The 24,533-nt window shown below is 39.8% G+C and overlaps 1 protein-coding gene across 1 annotated transcript in view; it reads left to right on the top strand.

The window, feature by feature from the left end:
- NEB (nebulin) overlaps window positions 1-24,533 on the top strand; it is a 157,416-nt gene that overhangs the window by 71,954 nt on the left and 60,929 nt on the right. Inside the window, exons 73-105 of the mRNA XM_083702309.1 lie at window positions 123-434; window positions 1,422-1,625; window positions 2,528-2,632; window positions 3,688-3,795; window positions 4,655-4,966; window positions 5,633-5,836; window positions 5,919-6,023; window positions 6,648-6,752; window positions 7,305-7,616; window positions 8,390-8,593; window positions 8,738-8,842; window positions 9,515-9,622; window positions 10,756-11,067; window positions 11,723-11,926; window positions 12,290-12,394; window positions 12,791-12,895; window positions 13,441-13,752; window positions 14,408-14,512; window positions 15,949-16,047; window positions 16,244-16,345; window positions 16,432-16,539; window positions 16,787-17,098; window positions 17,251-17,355; window positions 17,445-17,549; window positions 19,008-19,112; window positions 19,834-19,941; window positions 20,043-20,156; window positions 20,264-20,461; window positions 21,170-21,274; window positions 21,858-21,962; window positions 22,065-22,169; window positions 23,234-23,341; window positions 23,435-23,548. Coding sequence (XP_083558435.1) covers window positions 123-434; window positions 1,422-1,625; window positions 2,528-2,632; window positions 3,688-3,795; window positions 4,655-4,966; window positions 5,633-5,836; window positions 5,919-6,023; window positions 6,648-6,752; window positions 7,305-7,616; window positions 8,390-8,593; window positions 8,738-8,842; window positions 9,515-9,622; window positions 10,756-11,067; window positions 11,723-11,926; window positions 12,290-12,394; window positions 12,791-12,895; window positions 13,441-13,752; window positions 14,408-14,512; window positions 15,949-16,047; window positions 16,244-16,345; window positions 16,432-16,539; window positions 16,787-17,098; window positions 17,251-17,355; window positions 17,445-17,549; window positions 19,008-19,112; window positions 19,834-19,941; window positions 20,043-20,156; window positions 20,264-20,461; window positions 21,170-21,274; window positions 21,858-21,962; window positions 22,065-22,169; window positions 23,234-23,341; window positions 23,435-23,548 — 5,220 coding nt within the window. The remainder of the gene's footprint in view (window positions 1-122; window positions 435-1,421; window positions 1,626-2,527; window positions 2,633-3,687; window positions 3,796-4,654; window positions 4,967-5,632; window positions 5,837-5,918; window positions 6,024-6,647; window positions 6,753-7,304; window positions 7,617-8,389; window positions 8,594-8,737; window positions 8,843-9,514; window positions 9,623-10,755; window positions 11,068-11,722; window positions 11,927-12,289; window positions 12,395-12,790; window positions 12,896-13,440; window positions 13,753-14,407; window positions 14,513-15,948; window positions 16,048-16,243; window positions 16,346-16,431; window positions 16,540-16,786; window positions 17,099-17,250; window positions 17,356-17,444; window positions 17,550-19,007; window positions 19,113-19,833; window positions 19,942-20,042; window positions 20,157-20,263; window positions 20,462-21,169; window positions 21,275-21,857; window positions 21,963-22,064; window positions 22,170-23,233; window positions 23,342-23,434; window positions 23,549-24,533) is intronic.

Below are 24,533 nucleotides of genomic sequence, written 5' to 3'. Positions count from 1 at the left end.
CCCTACAAAAGTTTTGGATTGCCACTCTTATTAGTCTCAGCAAGCATGTCCAATGCTTTTAATTAATAAATACTAATAATAGTAATAATAGCTCTAAAATGTGTTTCTTTTCTTTTTTGCAGTTTAAATACAAAGAAGCATATGAGAAGCAGAAAGGGCACTATATCGGGTTCCGAAACCTTCAAGATGATCCCAAAATGGTGTTGGCTATGCATGTAGCTAAAATGCAGAGCGATCGGGAGTACAAGAAAGTATTTAATCAACTGAAGACGAAGATCCATAGTCCGGTTGACATGCTATCAGTCCTGTTGGCTAAGAATTGTCAGAAGCTTGTTAGTGACATTGATTACCGCCACTACCTGCATGAATGGACCTGCCTGCCTGACCAGAATGACGTCATTCAGGCTAAGAAAGTGTATGACATACAGAGTGATGTACGTAAAAGCAAACATAAAGCACCTGGGTTCATGGGAATGGGATCACAGTTTAGTGGCAAAACACCTACTTTGCAAGCAGAAGCTCTCTCAGGTTCAGTCTATGGCATATTGAGTTGAAAAGAGTTAGAACATCAGTAGCAATCGTTGCCTGAGACCCTAGCTTCTGATCAGAGTAGGCAGGACTAGGCTAGATGGACCAATAGTCTGAGCCGATATAAAGACAGCTTCCTATGTTTCCATAGCTTTGCAAATTTCTGAATGAGATAAAATATGCTTAGACTATTCATAAAGAAATAAAAGTCTGATGCGTTTCAGTCCAGAAGCTCTTATGCAAAACTGCAGGGCTGCACAGAAACACTCTACTTGGTTAAGCAGGCTGTAAAAAGTGAGCATCAATAAAGATCAAATTTCAATGTCCCTGGGCTGGATTGAGACACATCATAAAAGCATTTCAGGAAAACGCGTTGTAAACCTCATAATGGGAAATCACGTTGCAGAAAGGCAAAACTCTACAGCGCCATCTGGAGTCACGATGTTATAATGCATTTAAAACACTTTAAAACAAAACAAAACACACAACTAAAACTAATGTAAACTAATATATGGTAAGTAAAAGTGCCTAAACTTATTTGTGCTGGTGCTGCTACAAATAATTTGGATTAGCAGTCCTAAATACAATAATTAGGGAACAAGCCACACTTTGTTCAGTAGGGACTTTTATGTAACCATGCTAAGGACTGCAGTGTAAGAGTTATTGGGCCTGGTACCAGGGTTGTGTTTAGAGCAAGTGTAGTATTCACCTCAGTTTTACTCAAAGTAGACCCACTGAAATTAATAACCATGGTTAAGTCCATTAATTTCACCCCTAGTCTTCAAGATTTAGCATGGGATGGATCAAACATATGATAGTACGAATTGGCAGACCTTAAATTGGAGGAAACATTTTCAACCATATTGTTAATAGCCCAATTGTTTTGTTTGCAGAACGTCTACAAGCAAGACCTAGAATGGCTGCGTGGTATTGGTTGGATTCCAGAAGGTTCTTTGGAAGTCTTAAAAGTGAAGAAGGCCCAGGAGATCCTGAATGACAGACTGTACCGTCAACGACCAGACTCTGTGAAATTCACCGCTATTGTTGATTCTCCAGAAATTGTCTTGGCAAAGGCCAATGCTCTGCTTCAGAGCAATGTAAGAAACTTTGCATTTGCCTTTTGGTCCTCGGGTATCTGCGTTTTGGGTGTGAGGAGAATGTCCTTCTAGATGCTCACTCCGGCATGCTGGAATCAAGTGAGATATATGAAAATAATAAGCACAAAACCCATGCAGCTTTGATTTTCAACAATCACTTGAGGCTGCCTATGCTCTCATTTAAGATCACATTTAGATCCCTCTGAAGTCAAAGAAGGCTTTCCATTGGGGCAATTGGGGTGCAGAGATTGCAGTTTGTTTCATGATCTGTACACTTTGCTAGAGAGCCTTTAAACTGAGTTAATGCTTGAAAACCGTCCCATTCTGACTGCTATCATAGTAAACACCTTTATTTATTCAAATAAATGCAATGCAAAAAGTATAGGTTGTATCCAGTAGCAGCTTTCCAGTTGTGAAAGGTAATACCATTCATATATAGTGACATCTCATTTTGCCACACTCCCTTACCTATTGAATCCTTCCGTGCCAGAAGGTCTCCCAAGCCTTAGGAGCAGTGGGTAGGTGGGCATATATGAAAATTGTGTGCCCCATCTTTATCAAACAAAAGTACCTCCTTACAACTGCAAAGATACTATTGGATGCAACTCTGCATTTGGAACATATTTCTGTATCTTTTTCTGACTGTTGAGGAACATAAATGCAGGGGCAGGTCTCGCAAAAGATTGCTTCTGTGATTAGAAATGCCAAACATTGCAATTTTTCTAACAATGGAGTAGCCGCTGTTCTTTAATAAATCCCAAATAAAAAAGCCATATGCGATGCTGCACACACGACTAGGCCGCTTACACGAGTAGCTTGTATGGAGAGTTTTGTATGTATAATCTCAATATGTACTTTGTATATTATAACAGAAAGAAATACTGTATTTTCCCCCTCATTAGGCATTATATCGTGAAGTCTGGGATAAAGAAAAGACACAGTTTACTCTTCCAGCTGATACTCCTGAGATGGTTCTGTCCAAAATGAATGCTCTGAACGTCAGCAAAGTAAGAATTAAATGTGAATACATCTGTAAAGCAATTCTGACCTTTAAATAAGGGGTTTGGGTGAGAATTGCCTTTCAATTAAAATTGTTTTATGATTGGAATTGAGAATACCAAAGGATGAATGAATGAAATGTCCATTCAGTTCTCTATGTAGCAACCAATTCTGATTAGCTGTGAGTAATGCCCTTCCACTGAATTCATGATTCCCTAGACTTGAGCAAACAAATGGAAGGTGGGAAGCAGGAAGGTCTTTAACGTGAAAAATATGATATTGTTGATAGCTTATATGAAGCTAGGGGTTTTTCTGGAGCAGATTGGGTGGGGCAACGGAGAGGAAGTTTTGTCACATCTACTGGAATGATGTTTGATCTTTCCCATAACAGTGAAGATTAGAAAAACATAGCAATGTTTCTTAGTGTGAAGTTAGATAGCAGTAACTAAGAGGGTTTAATTTTATATTTCATTTTATCCCTTCCTTCCTCAGTTTTAACTCATTTATTTTTAGGCTCAGTATAAAAACATACATTTTTCAACATTTATTTGAGTATGATACATTATATGTTTGAATACATGTATACACCATAGCAATAAAATTCTATTGTGGGAGCTTGACATGGAAGAAAAGGCAACATGGTAATATTTAATGCGTCCCGTCCCATGGAATGACCTTCCCCTAGAGATACAATGGGCATCTACAGTGATAATGTTCCTCTGGTTGGTTTAAACACACATACTCACAAAGGCCTTCCCAAGCAATGATGTTTTAGTGGTGGTTCTGTTGTGGCATTTGTGCTTGGAACATGTTATTGCTTTACTGCGATGATTTTATTCGGCACACTGACTTACTATTTTATAATGAGGCCAATTCATGTTTTCATAAATTATTAAGTCAATACATTTTTTGTTTTTTCATATTGATTGCTCAAATTTACCATTACTTGCACTTAGAATCACAACCTGAAGATATTAAACAGATGAGTTAATATTCAGGACCCTTACTAAAAAAAATTTGAAATACGCTGACATGAATGCTGCATTATTCATTTCCTTCACAGAAACATTATGAAGCAGGGTGGGAAGAAGCCAAGAAAAAAGGTTATGACTTAAGAGTGGATGCCATTGCAATTCAGCATGCCAAGGCTTCGAGAAACATTGCCAGTGAGGTACTGTCAACTGTTGTATATTATTTCTGTAATGTTATTTCCTATAAGGCTAAACAGGTGGCTAATATTTTGGTAAATATTAGGAAACTGATTTTAGATTAGCATTTTCAGTTTTTAGACTGTTGGCACAGATACATCCTAAAATGTGCTTACATTGGTTCTCAAGCTCTTTTCTTCCAGCATTGGCTATTGAAAGATAAGCCAAGATGAGCTATTTTTCACAATCTTAGTTTAACTGGTCCCAAAATGGCAGGCATATTTTCAAGCAGACATATTAAATCTGATTTTACAGCCATTTATAGTAAATTATTGCAGTTCCACATTGGCTTGTATTTTTTTAAAAAAGCTTTCATGAAAATTCATCAGCATCTTAGCGAGAAATTCTCCTAATATAATTTTTGTGTGCAATTTTGCCTAATATGCACATTTTTGCAAAACCATTTTCCCTAATGAAATTTTGTATGATTTTCACTAATGCATGTTTTCATATTCATACTTTACACAAGCGTATCCATTTCAGCATGCACTACTTGGCCACAGATGTGCATTACAAAATTTGCAGAATGTGAATTTCAAAGCATAGTTGTGCTTCTTTTGGTTCTCATTTCAAAAAGTGTGAACTATGCAAGTGTGACTTTAACTGCAAACTGGAATGCATTTCCTTCTCATCCCTAATAGCAAGTACAGGTAAATATTTTATAATATAAAGACAGAATTAGGGAGCCTTACTATGCTTTATCTACCCCCTGAATATTCCATAGTCGAATCCCTTGAAAATTGAAATACCAAGAACTTCTACTAACATTTCTCCTTGGAATTTGTCAGATTTCTTAAGCTTCCAATTCTCTTTCCTGCTCAGTACAAGTACAAAGAAGCTCATGAGAAACAGAAAGGCCACTACATTGGATGCCCTTCAGTGAAGGAGGACCCTAAACTTTCATTTGCTGCCAAAGTATTGAAGATGCAGAATGACCGGTTGTATAAGCAAGCTTACAACAAATCCAAAGCCAATATTACTATACCGGTGGACATGCTGTCTGTCCAAGCAGCCAAGCAATGCCAGTCTTTAGTAAGTGAGGTGGACTATCGCCAACATCTGCACCAGTGGTCTTGTCTGCCCGACCAGAATGATGTGATCCAGGCAAGGAAGGCCTACGAACTACAGAGCGATGTAAGTATATCTGTCCTCTGCAAAGCCAAACAAACAGCACAACACTGCTAGGACAGAAGGCAAAAGGGACATCATGGTAGATAGTTGTGGAAGATTTCCTTTTCTTAATTTTTACTTTGTTTCGCTGATAACATCTGTAGTTGCTTTATTAATGAAAACTGGCCTTGTCACGTTTTCACGTAATTTAATCTTCACTTGATTTCATCATGAGTACCTTGGGAGGAAGAATTGAAATGTTGTTAGTTCAGAATGTCCAACACATCATACAGACAAGAATGACATGATAGACTTGGCATATCTAAAAATAGCTAATGAATCCATAACCGATTGGAGGGCTGTCATATGTATGGATTTGATTATCTTTCTGCCCACTCTATCTAGCCCAATCTACATAAGTCTTAAACTCTCCAGATGTTTTGGTCCACAACTCCCCAGTCAGCATAGTGCTGATCAAAGCTATAAATGCTGGTGTGAAATATAACTGGAGGTCAAAGAAACATTTTGGTCTGGTCCAGAGAGATAGTACTGCTTAGATCCTGATGAAGTAATTGAGACAAGTTTATCCTGACTTTCTGAAGTTCCATTCATTCTGTTTGCTACATGAAGTATTTCTTTTGAATTGAACTGAAATGTCTTGCTCTTCCTTTCTGACATTTTCTCTCACAGGCTGTGTATAAATCAGATCTGGAGTGGCTCCGGGGGATTGGATGGATCCCCAATGAATCTCCAGAAGTGAAGAAGGTGAAATATGCGCAGGAAATTCTGAGTGACAACGTTTATCGCACTCCTCGGGATCGTTTGAAATTTACCCACATCGTTGACACTCCTGAAGTTGTGCTTGCCAAAACCAACGCTGAACAACTGAGTCTTGTATGTAACACCTTTCAGCAACCTGACATTATTTTAATTATTCAGCGGAAAGGAATTAACAGATAATTCTGTATTTTTGTAGGCTAAATACAGAGAAGCGTGGGATAAAGATAAAACTACGATCCATGTGATGCCAGACACACCAGAAATCATGCTGTCCAGGGCTAATGCTATCAATGTGAGCAATGTAAGTAAATCGCTACCATTCTTCTTACGATGCAACTCTACAGCCTACCTCAGTTACTCAGATGAAGGGGGCTTTGGATGTTATAAGTTGGATGCAGCAAGCACCCATGTAAATTCTAGGTGGGGTATTGCACCTGCATTTATTTAGCTAGTTACAGGTAGGTAGCTGTGTTGGTCTGCCATAGTCAAAACAAAATTAAAAAATTCCTTCCAGTAGCACCTTAGAGACCAACTAAGTTTGTCATTGGTATGAGCTTTCGTGTGCATGCACACTCCGTATCTGAAGGAGTGTGCATGCACAAAAATCTCATATCAATGACAAACTTAGTTGGTCTCTAAGGTGCTACTGGAAGGAATTTATTTAGCTGTTTGTATGCAAACTGGCAATCTATTGTGTTTGCGGAGATTCCACAAAACAGATGTGTTAGCACTTGTTATCCATAATTACTTACATGCACTTTAAATACTTTTCCTTACATAGTTTTATATGGAGATAATCTGTAACTCTTACCTGCAAAAACAGGAATGATTAGAAAAAAGTAAAAGCTGATGGACAGTGAGCTTTCATAAATATGTAAGTGCTGAAAGAGGATGACAATATAATGTTGTTGGTTTTTTGTTGTAGAAACTTTATAGGGAATCATGGGATGACATGAAGAAAAATATTGACCTGAGAGCTGATGCAGTCCCAATCAAAACAGCCAGAGCCTCAAGAGAAATTGCCAGTGATGTAAGTATGCAAATAGAATTTGATAGTGTTTGGTAATCCATTGTATCTAGACTTTTGTAACTAATGGAATTAAAATGCAGGAAACAGAAAATATATTAAAGTTCTCAGTTCAAGGCAAGATATAAAGACATTATGGGCCAGCTTTCACTAACCTAGTGCCCTCCAGATGTTTTGAACTAAAACATCCATCAGCTTCATCCAGCATGACTGATGGACAGTGTTGTCCAAAACATGTGAAGGGTGCCATCTTGGCAAAGGCTGCTGTTTGCTTTAAATATGCTCCAAGTAAAATGTCCAGTATCCTGATGAAGGTTTCTGAAGTAGAATATTAATCTCTTAGGACCAAAGCTTTCATCTTGTTGGTCAAAAAAATGTCAGATGAAGGATGTGTAAAATTCAAAGATCTATGCATGTGCGGAATATTTACATTACCAATACAATGGCACCCAACTGAGAAGTGCCAGAAGTGAGTTGCAGCTGAAAAAAGCTCTGAGTCTGAGATAGCTATGGTGAAGATTCTAATTGTATACGTATTTTTTCAAATCCCATTAGTACAAATACAAGGAAGGCTACCGTAAGCAACTTGGACACCATGTGGGATGCCGAGACATTAACGACGATCCCAAGATGGTATTGGCTATGCACGTAGCTAAAATGCAGAGTGACCGTGAGTACAAGAAAGTATATAATCAATTGAAGACGAAGATCCACAGCCCTGTTGACATGCTGTCCGTCTTGCTGGCCAAGAACTGTCAGAAGCTTGTTAGTGACATTGATTACCGCCACTACTTGCATGAATGGACCTGCCTGCCAGACCAGAATGATGTCATCCAAGCCAGGAAAGCATATGAATTACAGAGCGATGTGAGTGATTTTGTTATTGTTGCAATATCTCTTTTATGATGGCTTCTTGTCTATCACTCTCTTTCCTCTGTCATGACATTTGGTGGATTATTACTGTTGGCTCTACAATGATATTTTGTCTCCACAATTCTTACATATCTTTTCATTGAAAAGTAATAAACATTTTACTTCTGTGAACACGTGACACATATTAAGAGCCATAGTACATGTGAATTTTTTAACATATAAATTCGGTATTGTTTGTACAATCATCATACTTCTTTAAGAAAGAACACAAGGGGTTATTGAGAACTCAGTTCAACACATGTATCCATGCATACAAAGCTAATTGACTCTACCATGATCTGAAGAAGTAAGGCACCAAAACCTGAATTTGTGGCACCTGCATAGAACTAAATGCTTCTAGAGGTGTCAATTTCAATTGGTCTTTTACTTTCTATTCCAGAGAATTTTAGGTGTGAAAAGAATTCATTTAAGCTGCATTAAGCAGCCTATTTTTCCTTTACTGGATTGCCTGAGTTGGAGTTATTTACTAGAATCTGTATTACTCATGCCCAGTACTGTTGTTCTGCCATATACAGCTTGAAAAGGGATAAAAAGAGGGCTGTTTATTAATACCCACATTAGTGGTATGTACTTCTTGTGACTGACCAGCCATGGAAGCTGAGCAGTTCTGTATTATGATGGGTAGAGCCGGAGAGGCAGCAACAGCCTTCTTAATAAATTGGAGGAAACATTTTCAGCCATATTGTTAATAATTGTTTCCTTTGCAGAACGTCTACAAACAAGACCTAGAATGGCTGCGTGGTATTGGCTGGATGCCAGAGGGCTCTGTGGAAGTGCTCAAAGTGAAGCACGCCCAAGATATCCTGAATGACAGATTGTATAAGCAACGTCCAGATGCACTGAAATTTACAAGTATTGCTGACCCACCACCCGTTGTCCTGGCTAAGATCAATGCCCAACAAGTCAGTGAGGTAAGCTTGGGAATTACCCAGTTACTGTATTCGTTATGATGACAAATTGGTATTGGGAACAGGTGAATTATAGTTGCATACCTTTGAAAAATGAGAGGTTTTTGTAATGCATTGCAATCATTTTTGCCTTCACTTCCTTCTTAGAATCTGTATCGTGAAGCCTGGGATAAAGAGAAGACTCAGTTCCATCTTCCTTCAGACACCCCTGGGATGCTGCAGTCCAAGATTAATGCTCTGAATATCAGCAATGTAAGAGAATTAACTAACTATATACCCATGAGTGGAATGTGTGTAGTGATGCATCTGTACCTGTTCAACTGTGTCAAATGCAACTTCCCATCATTAACTGTTCTTAAAAACAAGAAGGCATTTGGGTCTTACTTGTGAGTTTTTATTCAGATGTAATAAAGAGAATTAACTGAACTTCATGGACAGAAGATATTAAAAAGAGACTGACTTGTTCCAAATCCCAACGTTGTCAGAGTGTTTCATTGTTACACGCTTTGATGATTTTGTGATTTGGATAATGTCAGTCTTTCTTTAATATCTTCTGCCTGTCAAGCTCTTTTATTACTAAATTGTACTTCCCCACAATCATTCTGTTTCTTATCTAGGCCCCAAATAAATTGTCAGCGTCAGTTATATAAGACGTATGCATGCATGCAAACAAATATATCTGTATAAGCTATATTTATGCAGTGTTTGTATGTGTCATATTACACAGCATTCACATTTTTACTCTTTTGGCTGCAGTCCTAGGCATTCCATATTTACTTCAGAGTAAGGCCCATTGAGCACAGTTGAATTTACTTCTAAGTAAACCTGGATTGGATCGCAGTGTTGATTGAGGAATGTCTATAGTGGTTTTCATCATGTATTTTATGATTACATTGAAAACTGTGCATTTTATTCTGATTGCAGAAACATTACACTGGAGCCTGGGACGAGGCCAAAGCAAAAGGATACGACATAAGAGGTGATGCTATTTCAGTCAAGCATGCCAAAGCCTCCAGAGAAATTGCCAGTGAGGTACAATCTCTTTTATGTAACATTTACTTCTCAAATGGCTATATCTTTTCATATGATGAGTGTACATGTCAAAGTATATGAACAATTTGATAATTCAGCCTCAAAACCGTATTTATCCACCCATATACAAGATCCTCTACTGCATGTCTATGACATCATTCTTTCCATTCTTTTACAATTTATGAAAGTGTCTTCTTTCAAACAATCAGAAAGTTTAATATAGTCCATTATTTTAAATGCCAAAGAGCTAACTGTGATAAATTTGGAGATATTTGGCACTGTAAAGACTTTGCAATAATTAAATCTGTTGCTTCCTGTTGTTAAAAACACCCAAGTGTTCCCCCCTCCCCTTTCTTTACAATCACTTTAAGTTTTCTCTTAAGTTGTGGAATGTCAGAGACCTCTGTGTATAAGGTGGTATATAAATTAATTAAATAATAATAATAAAATAATCTTGCATAGTTTCCAAATCAAGTTTAGCACCCTGAGCACACCATCCTATGCATTTTTACTCAGATAGGTAAATTCCACCATGCCCAACTGGGCTTTGTTCCAAGTAAAAATGCATATGATTGCCATTTCTGAACTATTTATTTGGATAGCCAAATTTCATCAGTAGCTTTTCACTATTAAACAAAGTGGTCTGTGCCTTTCAAAAGACATTGTGACTTTGTATAATGTGCAACCACATATATATTCGGTTATTTGAAAAAAAATACATCTTTTTACTTAGGCTCAGGATGTATACAATTAGGGGTGGCCAAAAATGTCAATTCTCCACATTTCCACATTGACTTGTTTTGGGGTTTTTTTTTTAGTTCTAATAAAAATTCATCAGCATTTTTGTGCGAATTTTTCCTAATACATATACACTTCTGTATATAGTATTCATAAAGTGTGAATTATGGAAGTGTGACTTTAAATGTAAAATGAACCGCATTTCTCTCTCATCCCTAATAACAAATCCAGGTAAATATTTCATAAAGACAGAATTAGGGAGCTGTACTATGTTTTATTTACCCTCTCATTATTCCATAGCTAAATCCCTTAAAAACTGAAGCCTCAAGAACTTCTAACTTTTCTCCTGGAAATTGATCAAATAACTGTAACTTCCAATTCTTTTTCCTGCTCAGTACAAGTACAAAGAAGCTCATGAGAAACAGAAAGGCCACTACATTGGATGCCCTTCAGTGAAGGAGGACCCTAAACTTTCATTTGCTGCCAAAGTATTGAAGATGCAGAATGACCGGTTGTATAAGCAAGCTTACAACAAATCCAAAGCCAATATTACTATACCGGTGGACATGCTGTCTGTCCAAGCAGCCAAGCAATGCCAGTCTTTAGTAAGTGAGGTGGACTATCGCCAACATCTGCACCAGTGGTCTTGTCTGCCCGACCAGAATGATGTGATCCAGGCAAGGAAGGCCTACGATCTACAGAGCGATGTAAGTATATCTGTCCTTTGCAAAGTGATGTAAGTATATCTGTCTTTTGCAAACACACATTACGGCTGGGACAGAAAGCAAAAGAGACATTATGATAGATAGTTGTGGAAGATTTCCTTTTCCTAATTTTTACTTTGTTGTGTTAATGAAAACTTGTCTTGTCACATTTTCATGTAATTTAATCTTCACTTGATTTCATCATGAGTACCTTGGGAGGAAGAACTGAAATGTTGTTAATTCAGAATGTCCAACACAGAAAAGAGTGATGTGATAGATTGGCATATCTAAAAATAGCTAATGAATCCATAACCGATTGGAGGGCTGTCATATGTATGCATTTGATTATCTTTCTGCCCACTCTATCTAGCCCAATCTACATGTCTGGAGCTCTCCAAATGTTTTGGTCCACAACTCCCCAGTCAGCATAGTGCTGATCAAAGCTATAAATGCTGGTGTGAAATACAAGTGAAGGTCAAAGAAACATTTTGGCCTAGTCCAGAGAGATAGTACTGCTTAGATCCTGATGATGTAATTGAGACAAGTTTATCCTGACTTTCTGAAGTTCCATTCATTCTACAGTGTTTACCACATGAAGTATTTCTTTTGAATTGAACTGAAATATCTTGCTCTGCCTCTCTGAAATTTTCTCTCATAGGCTGTGTATAAATCAGATCTGGAATGGCTCCGGGGGGTTGGATGGATCCCACATGAGTCTCCAATAGTGAAGAGGGTGAAATTCGCCCAGGAAATTCTGAGTGACAACGTTTATCGCACTCCTCGGGATCGTTTGAAATTTACCAACATCGTTGACACGCCTGAAGTTGTCCTTGCCAAAACTAACGCTGAGCAACTGAGTCTTGTATGTAACTCCTTTGAGTAATGTGACATTATTTTAAGTGTGCTACAAACCTCCCTATCAGTTTGTAACATGAAACATCTATTTGTATTAATAGAAAAGGTATTCATGTTCCTAAAGTTAAAGGGAAATTACCATATTTTTCGCTCTATAACACGCACGCGACCATAACACGCACATAGTTTTTAGAGGAGGAAAATCCGTAGGCATGCCACCCATAGGCATTTCCTCCATAACACGCACAGACATTTCCTCTTACTTTCTAGGAGGAAAAAAGTGAGTGTTATGGTGCAAAAAATACGGTATGTAGTAATGTGAGCACTGGTGTAGAAGGAATTACGAGATAATTTCGATGTTTTTTTCCAGGCAAAATACAGAGAAGCTTGGGATAAAGATAAAGTTATGATCCATGTGATGCCAGACACACCAGAAATTGTGCTGTCCAGGGCTAATGCTATCAATGTGAGCCATGTAAGTAAATTGCTACCATTCTTCTTATGTTACAACTCTACAACCTTCTTCAGTTACTCAGATGAGGTGGGCTTTGGATGTTACAAGTTCATTATGCAGCAAGCACCCATGTAAATTCTATGTGGGTTATTGCACCTGCATAGGTGCAAACTGGCAATCTATTGTGCTTGTGGGGATGCCACAAAACAGATGTTAGCACTTGTTATCCACAGTTACTTACATGCAGTTTAAATACTTTTCCTTACATAGTTTTATATGGAGATAATCTGTAACTCTTACCTGCAAAAACAGGAGTGATTAGGAAAAAGTAAAAGCTGATTGACAGTGAGCTTTCATATATATGTAAGTGCTGAAAGAGGATAGTGACAATATAATGTTTTTGGTTTTTTATTGTAGAAACTTTATAGGGAATCTTGGGATGACATGAAGAAATATATTGACCTGAGAGCAGATGCAGTCCCAATCAAAACAGCCAAAGCCTCAAGAGAAATTGCCAGTGATGTAAGTATGCAAATAGAATTTGATAGTGTTTGGTAATCCATTGTCTCTGGACTTTTGTATCTAATGGAATTAAAATGCAGGAAACAGAAAATATATTAAAGTTCTCAGTTCAAGGCAAGATATAAGGACATTATGGGCCAGCTTTCACTAACCTAGTGCCCTCCAGATGTTTTGAACTAAAACATCCATCAGCCTCATCCAACATGACTGATGGACGTTGTTGTCCAAAACATGTGAAGGGTGCCATCTTGGCGAAGGCTGTGCATGTGCTCCAAATAAATTGTCAACTATCCTGATGAAATATTATGCTCTGCCATTGGTCAAAAAAAAAGGTCAGGTAAAGGATAGGTAACACACAGAATTCAAAAATATGTGATTTGCTCAATAGATTGCAAGTAAATGTGAGCATGAATGCAGCCTTTGTTTAGCATCTTAGGAACAGAGGTAAATGGAAAACTCTTGCCAATCTTATCAATCTTTCTACAGTCTGAGATAACGAAGATGAAGATTCTAATTGTATATGTATTTTTTTCAACTCCTATTAGTACAAATACAAAGAAGGCTACCGTAAGCAACTTGGACACCATGTGGGATGCCGAGACATTAACGACGATCCCAAGATGGTATTGGCTATGCATGTAGCTAAAATGCAAAGTGAGCGGGAGTACAAGAAAGTATATAATCAATTAAAGACGAAGATCCACAGCCCTGTTGACATGCTGTCCGTCTTGCTGGCCAAGAACTGTCAGAAGCTTGTTAGTGACATTGATTACCGCCGCTATCTGCATGAATGGACGTGTCTCCCTGACCAGAATGATGTCATCCAAGCCAGGAAAGCGTATGAATTACAGAGTGACGTGAGTGATTTGGTTGTTGCTGAAATTCCTCTTTCTTGATAGCTTCTTGTCTATCACTCTCTGTCTCTCATTTGCCTCTACAATGATAAGTGTTTGATATTTTGTCTCCACAATTATTACATTCCTTTTCATAAAAAATAATAAATATTTAGAATACTTGTGTGAACAGGTAAGATCCATACTATATGTGAATTTTTTAAATATAAATTCAGTATTGTTTGGACAATCATCAGACGTCTTTAAGAAAGCACACAGAAGGACATTGAGGCCTCACTTCTGCATATGCATCCATGCATACAAAGTTAATTGCTTTCCATTATGTATAGATTTGAGCTCTCATTCTTTTCATGATTGTATTACCTGATTTGAATATGTCGAGCAAACATAGGATATAGCACCATCTTGCCTTCTGCAGAAGGCAAGATGGTGGTAGACACAGCATAATCAAAGTGGGGAGTGTAATATTTGTTCCTGGCATATTCTGTACCTGAATAGTTCCTCCTTTCAGTTTTCTATTATCCCATTCTTTTTGTAGGCTCTTGGAAAACAAGCCCTCTTTTCCCTTTTAGATAAACAATCAAGTTTGGTATGAAACACTCCATGCAGGGGAAAAAGTGTTGCAAATAAGTGTTCTTATTTTCCCCTGACTCTGCAGGCTGTTTATAAATCTGACTTGGAATGGATGCGTGGAATTGGCTGGATGCCAAATGACTCTGTCTCTGTCAATCACGTCAAACACGCTCAGGACATTTTAAGTGAGGTAATAACAACTAGTTAAAAGTATCATTCGCAGAGATTTTCATAGAATCCTAGAGTTGGAATGGACTTGAGGGTCATCTAGTCCAACCCTCTGCAATGCAGGAATCTCAGCTAGAGCTTCCATGACAGATGGCCATCCAACCTCTGCTTAAAAACTTCCAAGGAAGGAGAGTCCGCCACCTTCTTAAATTGGCCTTCTTTTGTTTGCATTTCATTTAAGTTTATATTTTTGATGTTCCCAAATGAAGCCCAAAGTGGCTAAAAGCAAAGCAGAAAGCAACACAACTGGCACAAAATAGCAAAATGCATGTCAGTCTAACAAAACATGGCATCTAGCAAAATAGAAAGCAAGTCAAAGCAAATTCATGTCAAAATATTGTCAAGTATACAAAAGACCTGTTATCTGCGCAATCTTATAAGTGTATATTCAGAAATAATTCCCACTGAGATCAAAAAAATTTGCTCTCAGGTAAATGTACATAGGATTGCAGACTAGATAATTTCTTCAATAAGGAGGCTCCACTTTCTGGCATTAGTGTCCCCATCTTGCGTCCCCATATTTGGGAAAGAATGATGCTTATTAAAACTAATCCTGCCAGTGACATTTCTTGTTTGTTACTATACCTTATCCTTCGCGTAGCTATTTCCTGAGGCAGGATTATCTCCCCCTCCCTCCCCACACAAAAACATCTTGGAGGTCCCGGGCCACAGAGAGGTTAGGCTGGCCTCAACCAGAGCCAGGGCTTTTTTGGCTGTGGCTCCGATCTGGTGGAACGCTCTGTCACAAGAGACACAAGAGCCCCTGTGGGACTTGTCATCTTTCCGCAGGGTCTGCAAGATAGAGCTGTTCCACCAGGCCTTTGGGCACAACCTAACCCCCTTCTTTGGCAATCCTCACAGAGCCCAATGGTTGCCATTAATCTGATTTGAACTGATTTTTATAATGAACTGATTTTAGAATGTTGCATCATTTTACTGTTGTTAGCCGCTCTGAGCCCAGCTTCGGCTGGGGAGGGCGGGAGATAAATAAAATTTTGTTATTATTTATTATTATTTTATTATTGTGGTTCCAAAAGTAATTTTGTTGGGGGGGGGGAACAGGAGGTTGAGTTTCCCCACTTATGTTTTGGCTCATTCACCCAGCACTTTGGGCTTGGATAGGCAATATCTAGCCTTGATATTAAGGTCTGGATATTTTATACTTGGGGGGAAAAACCTTTTTGGAAAGTTAGTGCCTCATTATCATATGAGAGATCCTAACTCAGCAGTGGTGGTTCTGTTACTGAGTGTGGTCTGGAGAGGACAGAAAGCAAGATAAACATTAAAAAGGAGACAGTCCCTGTCCTTGAATATTTTCCCCTCAACTCTCTCTCTTTTCACTTATTGCTGGTGCAATCAATTGTATGGCCTCATTGCTTTTCTTTTATTTCTGCACAGAGACTGTATCGCACAAAAGTTGACAAACAACCGTTTACACCAGTGGCTGACAGGGTTGATTATATCACAGCCAAACAAGGCGGGGAAATACTAAGTGATGTAAGTATTACCTCTTATTTTGATTCAGTTCAGTGTACGCACGTCGGACAGATTTTCTTCATCCACAAAAACTAAACCATGTATCTGTGGAAACTGTGGCCTTAAAAATTCACTGAGTTTTATTGTGTGAGTCTAGTTATACATATATAACTTGTAAATCTAAAAGACTGTTATTATGTATGTTTTACTTTTTCAGATTAAGTACCACCAGGAATGGAATAACATCAAGACAAACTATACGCTGACAGACACGCCACAGTTAGATGCAGCTAAAGAAGCAGCCAGGATTCTTAATCATGTATGTACTTTCCTTGTTTTGTTTTGTTTTGTTTTAATGGAATCAGTGACAGTCCTTATGTAACCCTTTAATTCTCTGTTTTACAGCATCTATACAAGGAGAATTGGGAAAGAGAGAAAGCTACTGGTTATCTTTTGCCTCACGACAGTGTGCCTATCCGCCATGCCAAGCATTCAAGTGATGTCCAAAGCGAGGTAAACACTCTTTAGCTTTAAAATCATACAGATTTCCGTCGCTATCAAAGAGCCCATCCTTCATATCTTTCGTTTCAGTGGTTCATCTTCTTTTAAAGAAAACTCTTGCATGCTATTCCCAGAGATGGAAGACCACCAAGTAAACAAAGCAGATATGCTTTCATGAAATCATAAGGATAACCCAGAGAGTTAGGATTAGGAAAGATCCAGTGCAGATATTTAAAGAACCTGTGTTTTCCCATTTCAGCTGAAATACAAGGCAGACTATGTCCACCAAAGAGGTCACTACGTCGGTGTCAATAATATGAGAGAGGACCCGAAACTGGTGTGGTTTGAACATGCCGGCAAGATCCAGAACGACAGATTGTATAAACAGGCATATAACAAAACCAAGTCCAAAATTCATATACCTCCAGATATACTGTCCGTCATTGCAGCCAGAGACTGCCAGCATGTTGTCAGTGAAATTCCGTATCGCCATTACCTTCATGAATGGACTTGTCACCCTGATCAGAATGACTGCATCCAGGCAAAGAAAGCATATGACCTTCAAAGCGATGTAAGTGATTTTTGCAATCAGATCGCACCAGTTTAAGAGTTTGATATTGGTATACCCAAGAACAATTGCCTGGGAAGGGAAATCAAGGCTCAGCTTGTCCTTTTGTCTGCATAGGTGTGAATAATATTCTTCAACTTTTTTAATATGTACAGAATATTTATAAATCTGATCTGGAATGGATCCGCGGCTGTGGCTGGATTCCCTTAGATTCAGTGGAGCATCGGAAAGTGAAGAACGCTCAGAACTTGATTGATAAGGTAAGATGCAATTTTCACACATTTGTGGCAGCATCCTATTCATTTCCTGTTACTGTTATTTATGATAATCTAATCATGTCTACCTACAGAGACTCTACACAAAAGAGGCTATTAATAATTTTGCCAATTTCACACCTGTGGAAGACCCTCCAGCTATTGTTCTGGCAAAGGCAAACGCAATTAATCAGAGTGATGTAAGTATCCTTTAAATCAGAATTTCTGAGTAAATACATACTTTCATATATTATAAAAGTGTCATGTCTAGTGATCACCGTAGCTAGAACTATGAAGGTATTTGTGTAACTCAAATGTTCAGGAACATACGACAATATTTTAAAAACGACCACATGCCAAATTAGTCCTGCGAAAGGAAATGACAGTATTTTTGTGTAAATAATTTTTTGTGGCATATCCCTTAAGATGGCGTATGGAAGAGTTGCCTCACAATTCATGAAGAATGAAATGTTTAAACAGAATATGTGTTGCATAATTTGTTTTAACGTGTGCTGTCTTGGGAGAAAGGTATTAGAATAAATAAATAGAATAATTCTGTCAAAATGATGGTATGACATTGAATTTGCTATATCATTCAGAAGTAATAACAAACATAGGTGTCAGAGCTGCCTCTAGGTCCCAGCTCACAGAGGACCAACGCTAGGCTGTCGTAATGTACAAAAGTCTTTATTGAAGTTCAATTTCCATTTCAAAGCCGCAGCGTGCAGCCCTACGTCTTAAACCCTAGATCGGCGAAGTCCCGTCTGAGTCTCCTCCCCTCTGACACCAGTTTAAGATCCTAGCCCTGCTCCACCTTTTCCGCTGCTCTCTCCTCCTCTGGGTCCTCCTGCCCGCTGGGGCATTGCCCTTTCTGGACTCTTCCGACGCTGAGTCGCTTAGCTCCTCCCCCTGCCTCCGGCGGGCTTTAGGACCCGGTTCCCAATCCTCATTCTCTGCTGTCCCGCGCTCCTGTACATTTGAACTTGCCTCTCGCGCCAACCCAGTGACCTTTCTCCTAACCGTTACACTACTTCTGTCACTGCTTCCCTCTTCCGTGATACTGGCCGGATCTGACCTCCCCTCCGTTGTCCGACTCTCCGATGGAGGCGTGGTCAGCCCTGCCTCGTCTTCTCTCCCTGGTGGGGAATGCACTGGCCCCGATACTTGGGACTCTTCCCCCCCACTCTGCTCTGGTGGGGAAGCTGGTCCTGATTTCCAACTACTGCTCTGGGAGTCCCTGCTGCCCCCTTGCTCCTGGGGCGTTCCCCTTGTGAACCCCCTACCCCTGGCCACTGGCGCCCCCTTCTGTGAGTCTTCCGATTCGCTGGAGAGGCTCATGGAATCCCTCGGCCCACTGTCCTCTTCTCCTACGCTCCCCTCGGATTCTTCCCCTTCGCTCTCCACTCCTGAGCCCCTGACAATAGGTAAACAACGAGACACCTCAAAGGAGCTCAAAATGATCTTCATAACTTAGTGAATTTGAAGGATAAAAGAAAACACCCCAGCATGAAGCATTTAGTATGTTCACCTCATGCATCAAGAAGCTGATTAAGACATTCATCCCTTAAGAAGCACAGCATACTGAATATGTCATCCTGGTGTGTGTGTGGTAGCACGTGGAATGATGGGTTAAGACTCTATTTAATTTTTCTCTCTAGCTGAAATACAAAGAAACCTTTAACCTTGAAAGAGGCCACTACATTGGTTCTGATGACACTCCAGCCCTGAGTCATTCTAGAGATATGGCTAAACTGTACAGTGATGTAAGTTTCTGGCTGTTCATGTATCTAATAATGAAAACTCAATGTGTTACTACAGGGGTAGGGAACCTCAGGCCACTTGTGATCCCTTCCAGGCCTGTGATCCTTCTCCACCTTCTCCTTGATTGCTTCATTGCAACAATCCTCTTGCTTGTGCATGTGTAGAAAGTCCTGACTTCTGCACGACTGGAATGTAGCCTTCTGTACAAAAGTTGGCCTACTGTTTTCACAAAATTAGGAAGTGTTTGTTTTCGATGATAAAGTTTCAGGCTTCTGGGTGAACAGCACATTGAGGATATTGTATGAAAATAGGTGCTACAGGTAGGGAACTTTAGGTCCTTAGCTTAGACAAGTCCCCATCTACTAGCTTCACCCATTGGGAAGGTGCCATATCTTAGTGGTACAGCACTAGGACATAGTGCAGAACATCTTTGGTTCTGCTCCAGGGAGCTCCAGGTATAGCTGGAAAGAACATCTCATTGAGACCCTTGAGGGCTGCTGCCATATATAGTTAGACATATAGTAGACAACCCTGTGAAGGTAATGAAATTTAATTCAGGGAAGTATTTATATAGTGTTGTGCTATGGAAAAATTGAAAGAGTCCTAGATTGTGCTGTAGAGAATGCATAGTGGTTTAGTTGATTTGCTTTTGCTCTCCAATGATTACATTTGTTGGAAAACATCCTGCTCATTTATATCCCATGTGCTCCTTTTGCCGTCTAGAACCTGTACAAGGATTCATGGGAATCCACCAAGGCCATTGGGTACACTCTGCCTCCAGACTACATCCCTATTGTCGGTGCCAAACATGCCGATTACATTAACAGCGAGGTAAGTGTGACCCTTCTTTCCTTCGTTAACTACTTTGCCACTGTTTGCTTGTGGGGCTGCTATGTGTCTTATCTAACGTGTCCCATGTTTGCACTTCACAGCTCAAATATAAAGAAGGGTATGAGAAGCAGAAGGGCCATTATCTGGCTGGGACACAAATAAATGATTTCCCAAGTGTTGTCCATTCTCTTGCTTTCCAAAAAATAAGGAGTGCGGTAAGTAGTGTTGTTGTTGTTGTTGTTGTTGGGTGGGGCTCTTCCTTGAGTCTGAATAATGTGAAAAAACAAACATAAATTTTCCATCTTAATCTCCTGATTTCTAGCTGGCCTACAGGAAGAATTATGAGGACACCAAGGCACACATTCATATCCCAAGTGACATGATAAACCACGTCTTGGCTAAGAAATGCCAGTACATCCTTAGTGACCTTGAATACCGAACTTACCTCCATCAGTGGAACTGTTCACCCGAGGAGCACGATGTTATTATGGCTAAAAGAGCCCAGGAAATTCTAAGCGACGTATGTATTTACCCGATCAAATTGAGAACCATTTCATTTGCTATAGAGAAGCAGGAAAAGGTGGTGTTGTGAGTAGCTTGCTCTTTTGCTTTACAAATTGGGGTAGTGTGGTTCGTGAAGAAGAAGCATCCAACCCAAATCTTGCTGGACCCATAAAGTCATAGGAAGGCATTGGGCAAATCATTCCTCATATCTCAGCCCAATGGACAATTTGATGAGGGATAGGTGACCATTATGGCCAAATACCGTCTCAGTGTACTGAACTGGCCCAGGATTTGCTGGATCCTGAGTTGCTCTCACATCAGGCATGTTCCAGGTTCAGTTGCTATGGCAGCCTGAAGCTAGTACAGGAATGAGTCCAGATCTGCTTGCTCCACCTTCTGCCACCACCGTGAATGGCTTGGTTGCAGCTGCAGTGGTTGCTCTGCAGTGGCATGTTTGGACAGCAGCCTTAGATGATGTATGTAACATGCTTGAAGAACTCTATAGCTTTATAGAAATACTGTTATTCTAAGAGAATTATCAAAGTGGGAATGGTAGAAGTCATCTGGAACCCAAGCAGTCAGCCCCAGAATACACGTAAATCTCTTATATCACTTCCACTCCTCACTTTTCTGCACTGGACCAAAACATTAGTATGACTGGAGATGTTTGAAACAATGTATAATGAGTTCATTGCATTCCCCCCCCCCCTACTGTCATGTGCAGGTTGTGTACAAGGATGACTTAACATGGCTGAAGGGAATTGGATGCTATGTGTGGGACACACCTCAAATCCTGCACGCTAAGAAGTCTTATGATCTTCAGAGTCAAGTAAGCAAATGGATCTCGCCTGGGGATGGTGGTGGTGGTGCTGGAACTGGGAACCATGTCTCTCTATAAGGTTTCCTTATTTGATCAGTTTGGGGTTTGCACCATTTCCCATTCATAGAGGTGCTAAAGAATATTGGGTAGCAGGATTAGGAAAGATGCCTGCCTCAGGCCTCAGAGAGCTCTTTTCAATCAGAGTCATAGACAGTACTTAACCAAATGATCCTGACTCAGTATAAGACAAATCCTTAGAATTGTTGCAATTTCCCACTTGTGGATAAATGCAGGCATAAATTCATTAAAATATTACAGTGGCCATCTTTCCTTCCAGAGAATAAAGCAAGCCACTGTACTTAAAACAGCCGTTAGCTACCTTGAAAGTGCTAAGTGCACTAACCTTTTAAAAAACCACATCTGATTAGTAGCACTATGCTATATTAAGGTGATTTATTCCCCATACCTGCCAAAGGGACTTCAAAGAAACCAAAGAAGGAATCCTATTGCTACACAGTGTGCTTAGAGTTGCTAAATAATCCAGTGTAGCTGTTCTCTGTCCTAATGCCTTCTTTTTGCTTTGGTTTCACAGTTGCTCTACACAAAAGCAGGAAAAGACAATTTACAGAACTATGGTGTGGTTATGGATACTCCAGTTTATGTAACTGCTATTGAGAGTGGTATCAATGCTAGCGACGTGAGTCATTCTCCTCCTTTCCTTTGCCCTGGTTCATTCTCTTCCCTTCCCTTGAATTGTAAAGGGAACTACAGTAATGACTGAATCTGCCTTTGATTATAGGTGAAATACAAAGAACAATACCATAAAATGAAGGACCAATATACCACAGTTTTGGAAACAGTTGATCATGATAGGATTCAGAACCTCAAGCACCTTTTCAGTAGTGTGAGTGTTTAAACTTTATTTTCAAGGGCTAATGAGATGGGCTGTTTTTGGGTGGTGGTTTATCTTGGAATTCTTTTAGCTATAAGTACCTGGGTATGCTAGCCAATATTTATTTCTTCCCTTCACATGGTGTCAGGGAGGCTTAACCCAAAGTACGGAGCAACAATGCAGAGTGCTGTACACAGATTAGAACTATTTCAATTAAAATTCACAGTACACAGGTCTCTGATTAACAGCATATTGCTACTGCTGTCTGAGGACCCAGCAAAAGGGGAATGTTTTCACCGGACGTTGGAACACAGCATGACTCGGGGCTAGCATACCTGGGTTTACATCCCTACAATCTGGTATGCCTCTTGAAATTGCCACCTGTGGCTAATCACAATACACTTAGGAGAAATTGAATTTTTTCAGCCCTGCTCCAAAAATTATGGAATTTCCCCATCCTGAAGGATGACAGATCAAACCTGAGCTTGATGTTTAGTGTTGAAATTTCTTTCCTTTTGGGTTGCCTTTTCTAAGTTGGGGTGTGGAAGGCCATGATTTTTAGTATCCATTTTGTTTGTGTGGATTTAAGCAATTGTTTCCTTCCCTGACTATGTCAAAGAATGTGTAGCTCTAGGCCTTTCTGCTTTAAAAGGCAGAAAAGGTGTCTTAATATCTGGTTCTTACTCATGGTTCTTACTGCTTTGGGGCTTCATAGATAATGACTCTAAGGCAGCTCAAAATATTTGGGCTTGTCTACACCAGAGGTAAATATGGATTTGCACCTTCCTGTCCCCGTTAATAATAAGGGCATCTACATGACATCTTCAGCATCCCAACATTTCCCCAAATCCGCCCCCCCCCTTTAAATGTGGGATTTTTAATCCTTGGATTTCAATGTTTCCCAGGAGCAGAAGGCCCCACATTTAAAGAAGAGGACAGGAAAACACTTTGATGGGGAGGACATCCTGTATACACACCTACATTAATGGGGAGACAGGCAGGTGCTCCAGTGTAGACAAGGCCTTAGTGTATAGTAGCATATATAGACCACAGTACTTTGATTCTTGCCTCTACAGAACCTGTACAAGGACGCCTGGGATAAAGTGAAGGCCACTGGTTTCACATTGCCTCCCGATGCTGTGCCATTTGTCCGTGCCAAAGAACTGAAGCACAATGCCAGTATTGTAAGTGTACCCAAGCAACACATTCCTAAAGATGTCGTATGAATGATGTATCATTCTAAGTAACTTGGATTTCCATTTTCTTTTTCCGCATAGGTAAAGTATCGAGAGGAGTATGATCGGTTTAAAGCGCTTTACACTCTACCCAGAGGGGTTCAGGATGATCCCAACACTGCCAGATGCCTAAGGGTTGGCAAGCTGAATATTGATGTAAGGTTTATTTTTGATATAACATCTGATAAGAAAAGTGCCGTCTTACACTTTTTAAATCAGATTATTTCCATTAATAGGTGGTTTTAGATACTGAAAGGTTATGTTATTTAGCACCCCTCACTTCCCCAAGAGATGGGGGTGCTACAGGATTTAGTGTTCATTGGAAGAGAGCACGCTGGAGAATTATTCTGCCCGGAGGAGAACTTATTGGAAGCAATAGGCTGCCATAGGTGGTCAGCACAACCACGAGTCATGCATCAGATTCACAAAGACAGCAACTGCTCAGATTTCTGTAGCCTCCTGCAGGCTGCTTCTTGCTCAGGCATAGTTAAGCAGAAGAACTTCCAACTCTCTGTCTCTCTTAACTGCTCAAACCGCAACACCATAGTTTTCTGCCCCTCTACTTGGTGATGGGTTGGGAAAAGTAATTTCAATTCATAAGCTGTACCCATTCAGGGAATGTCAGCTGATCATTGCAGGTATCAGATAATCAGCTTAACAAAGGGTGATTTACCCAGGAGCTATAACAATATGTTGATATAGGTCACCTTCATTCACACAAGTGCATGCAGATCACTAAGGGCCAAACTAAATGTACATGTACACAGAGTTCCATAGTGTGACATCAATGCCAATTTTTCTTCCCAACTCCTGCCTTGCAGTCCATCCCAAGCTCTAAATCTGCTCCGGACCTTCTCCCAACCCTCCAGAGCAGGTTTTGAAGGCACATGGAGAGCTGCAGGTGGGAGGAGAAATCTATTCTATTAGTGGTGTCTGTTCTAAAAGAAGGCTGGTGCCATTGGATTTCATTATGGGTTGGTTTCCCCATTCTTACGGATGGAAAAGCCTGGGATTCTGAGCAGAAGAATAGCTGGAACCAAAAGGGTCAAGCAGGCACTCCACTCTGCTGTTTCCCCTCTTAGAGTTGTCATGCTTGTGCCAGATTGTCACCCTTTGCATGGTTTAATATCTTATTTATATT

This window comes from Podarcis gaigeae (genome assembly GCF_964106915.1).
Source record: "Podarcis gaigeae genome assembly, chromosome: 1".
Lineage (NCBI taxonomy): Eukaryota > Metazoa > Chordata > Lepidosauria > Squamata > Lacertidae > Podarcis > Podarcis gaigeae.
This window is presented reverse-complemented; position numbering and strand designations above follow the sequence as displayed.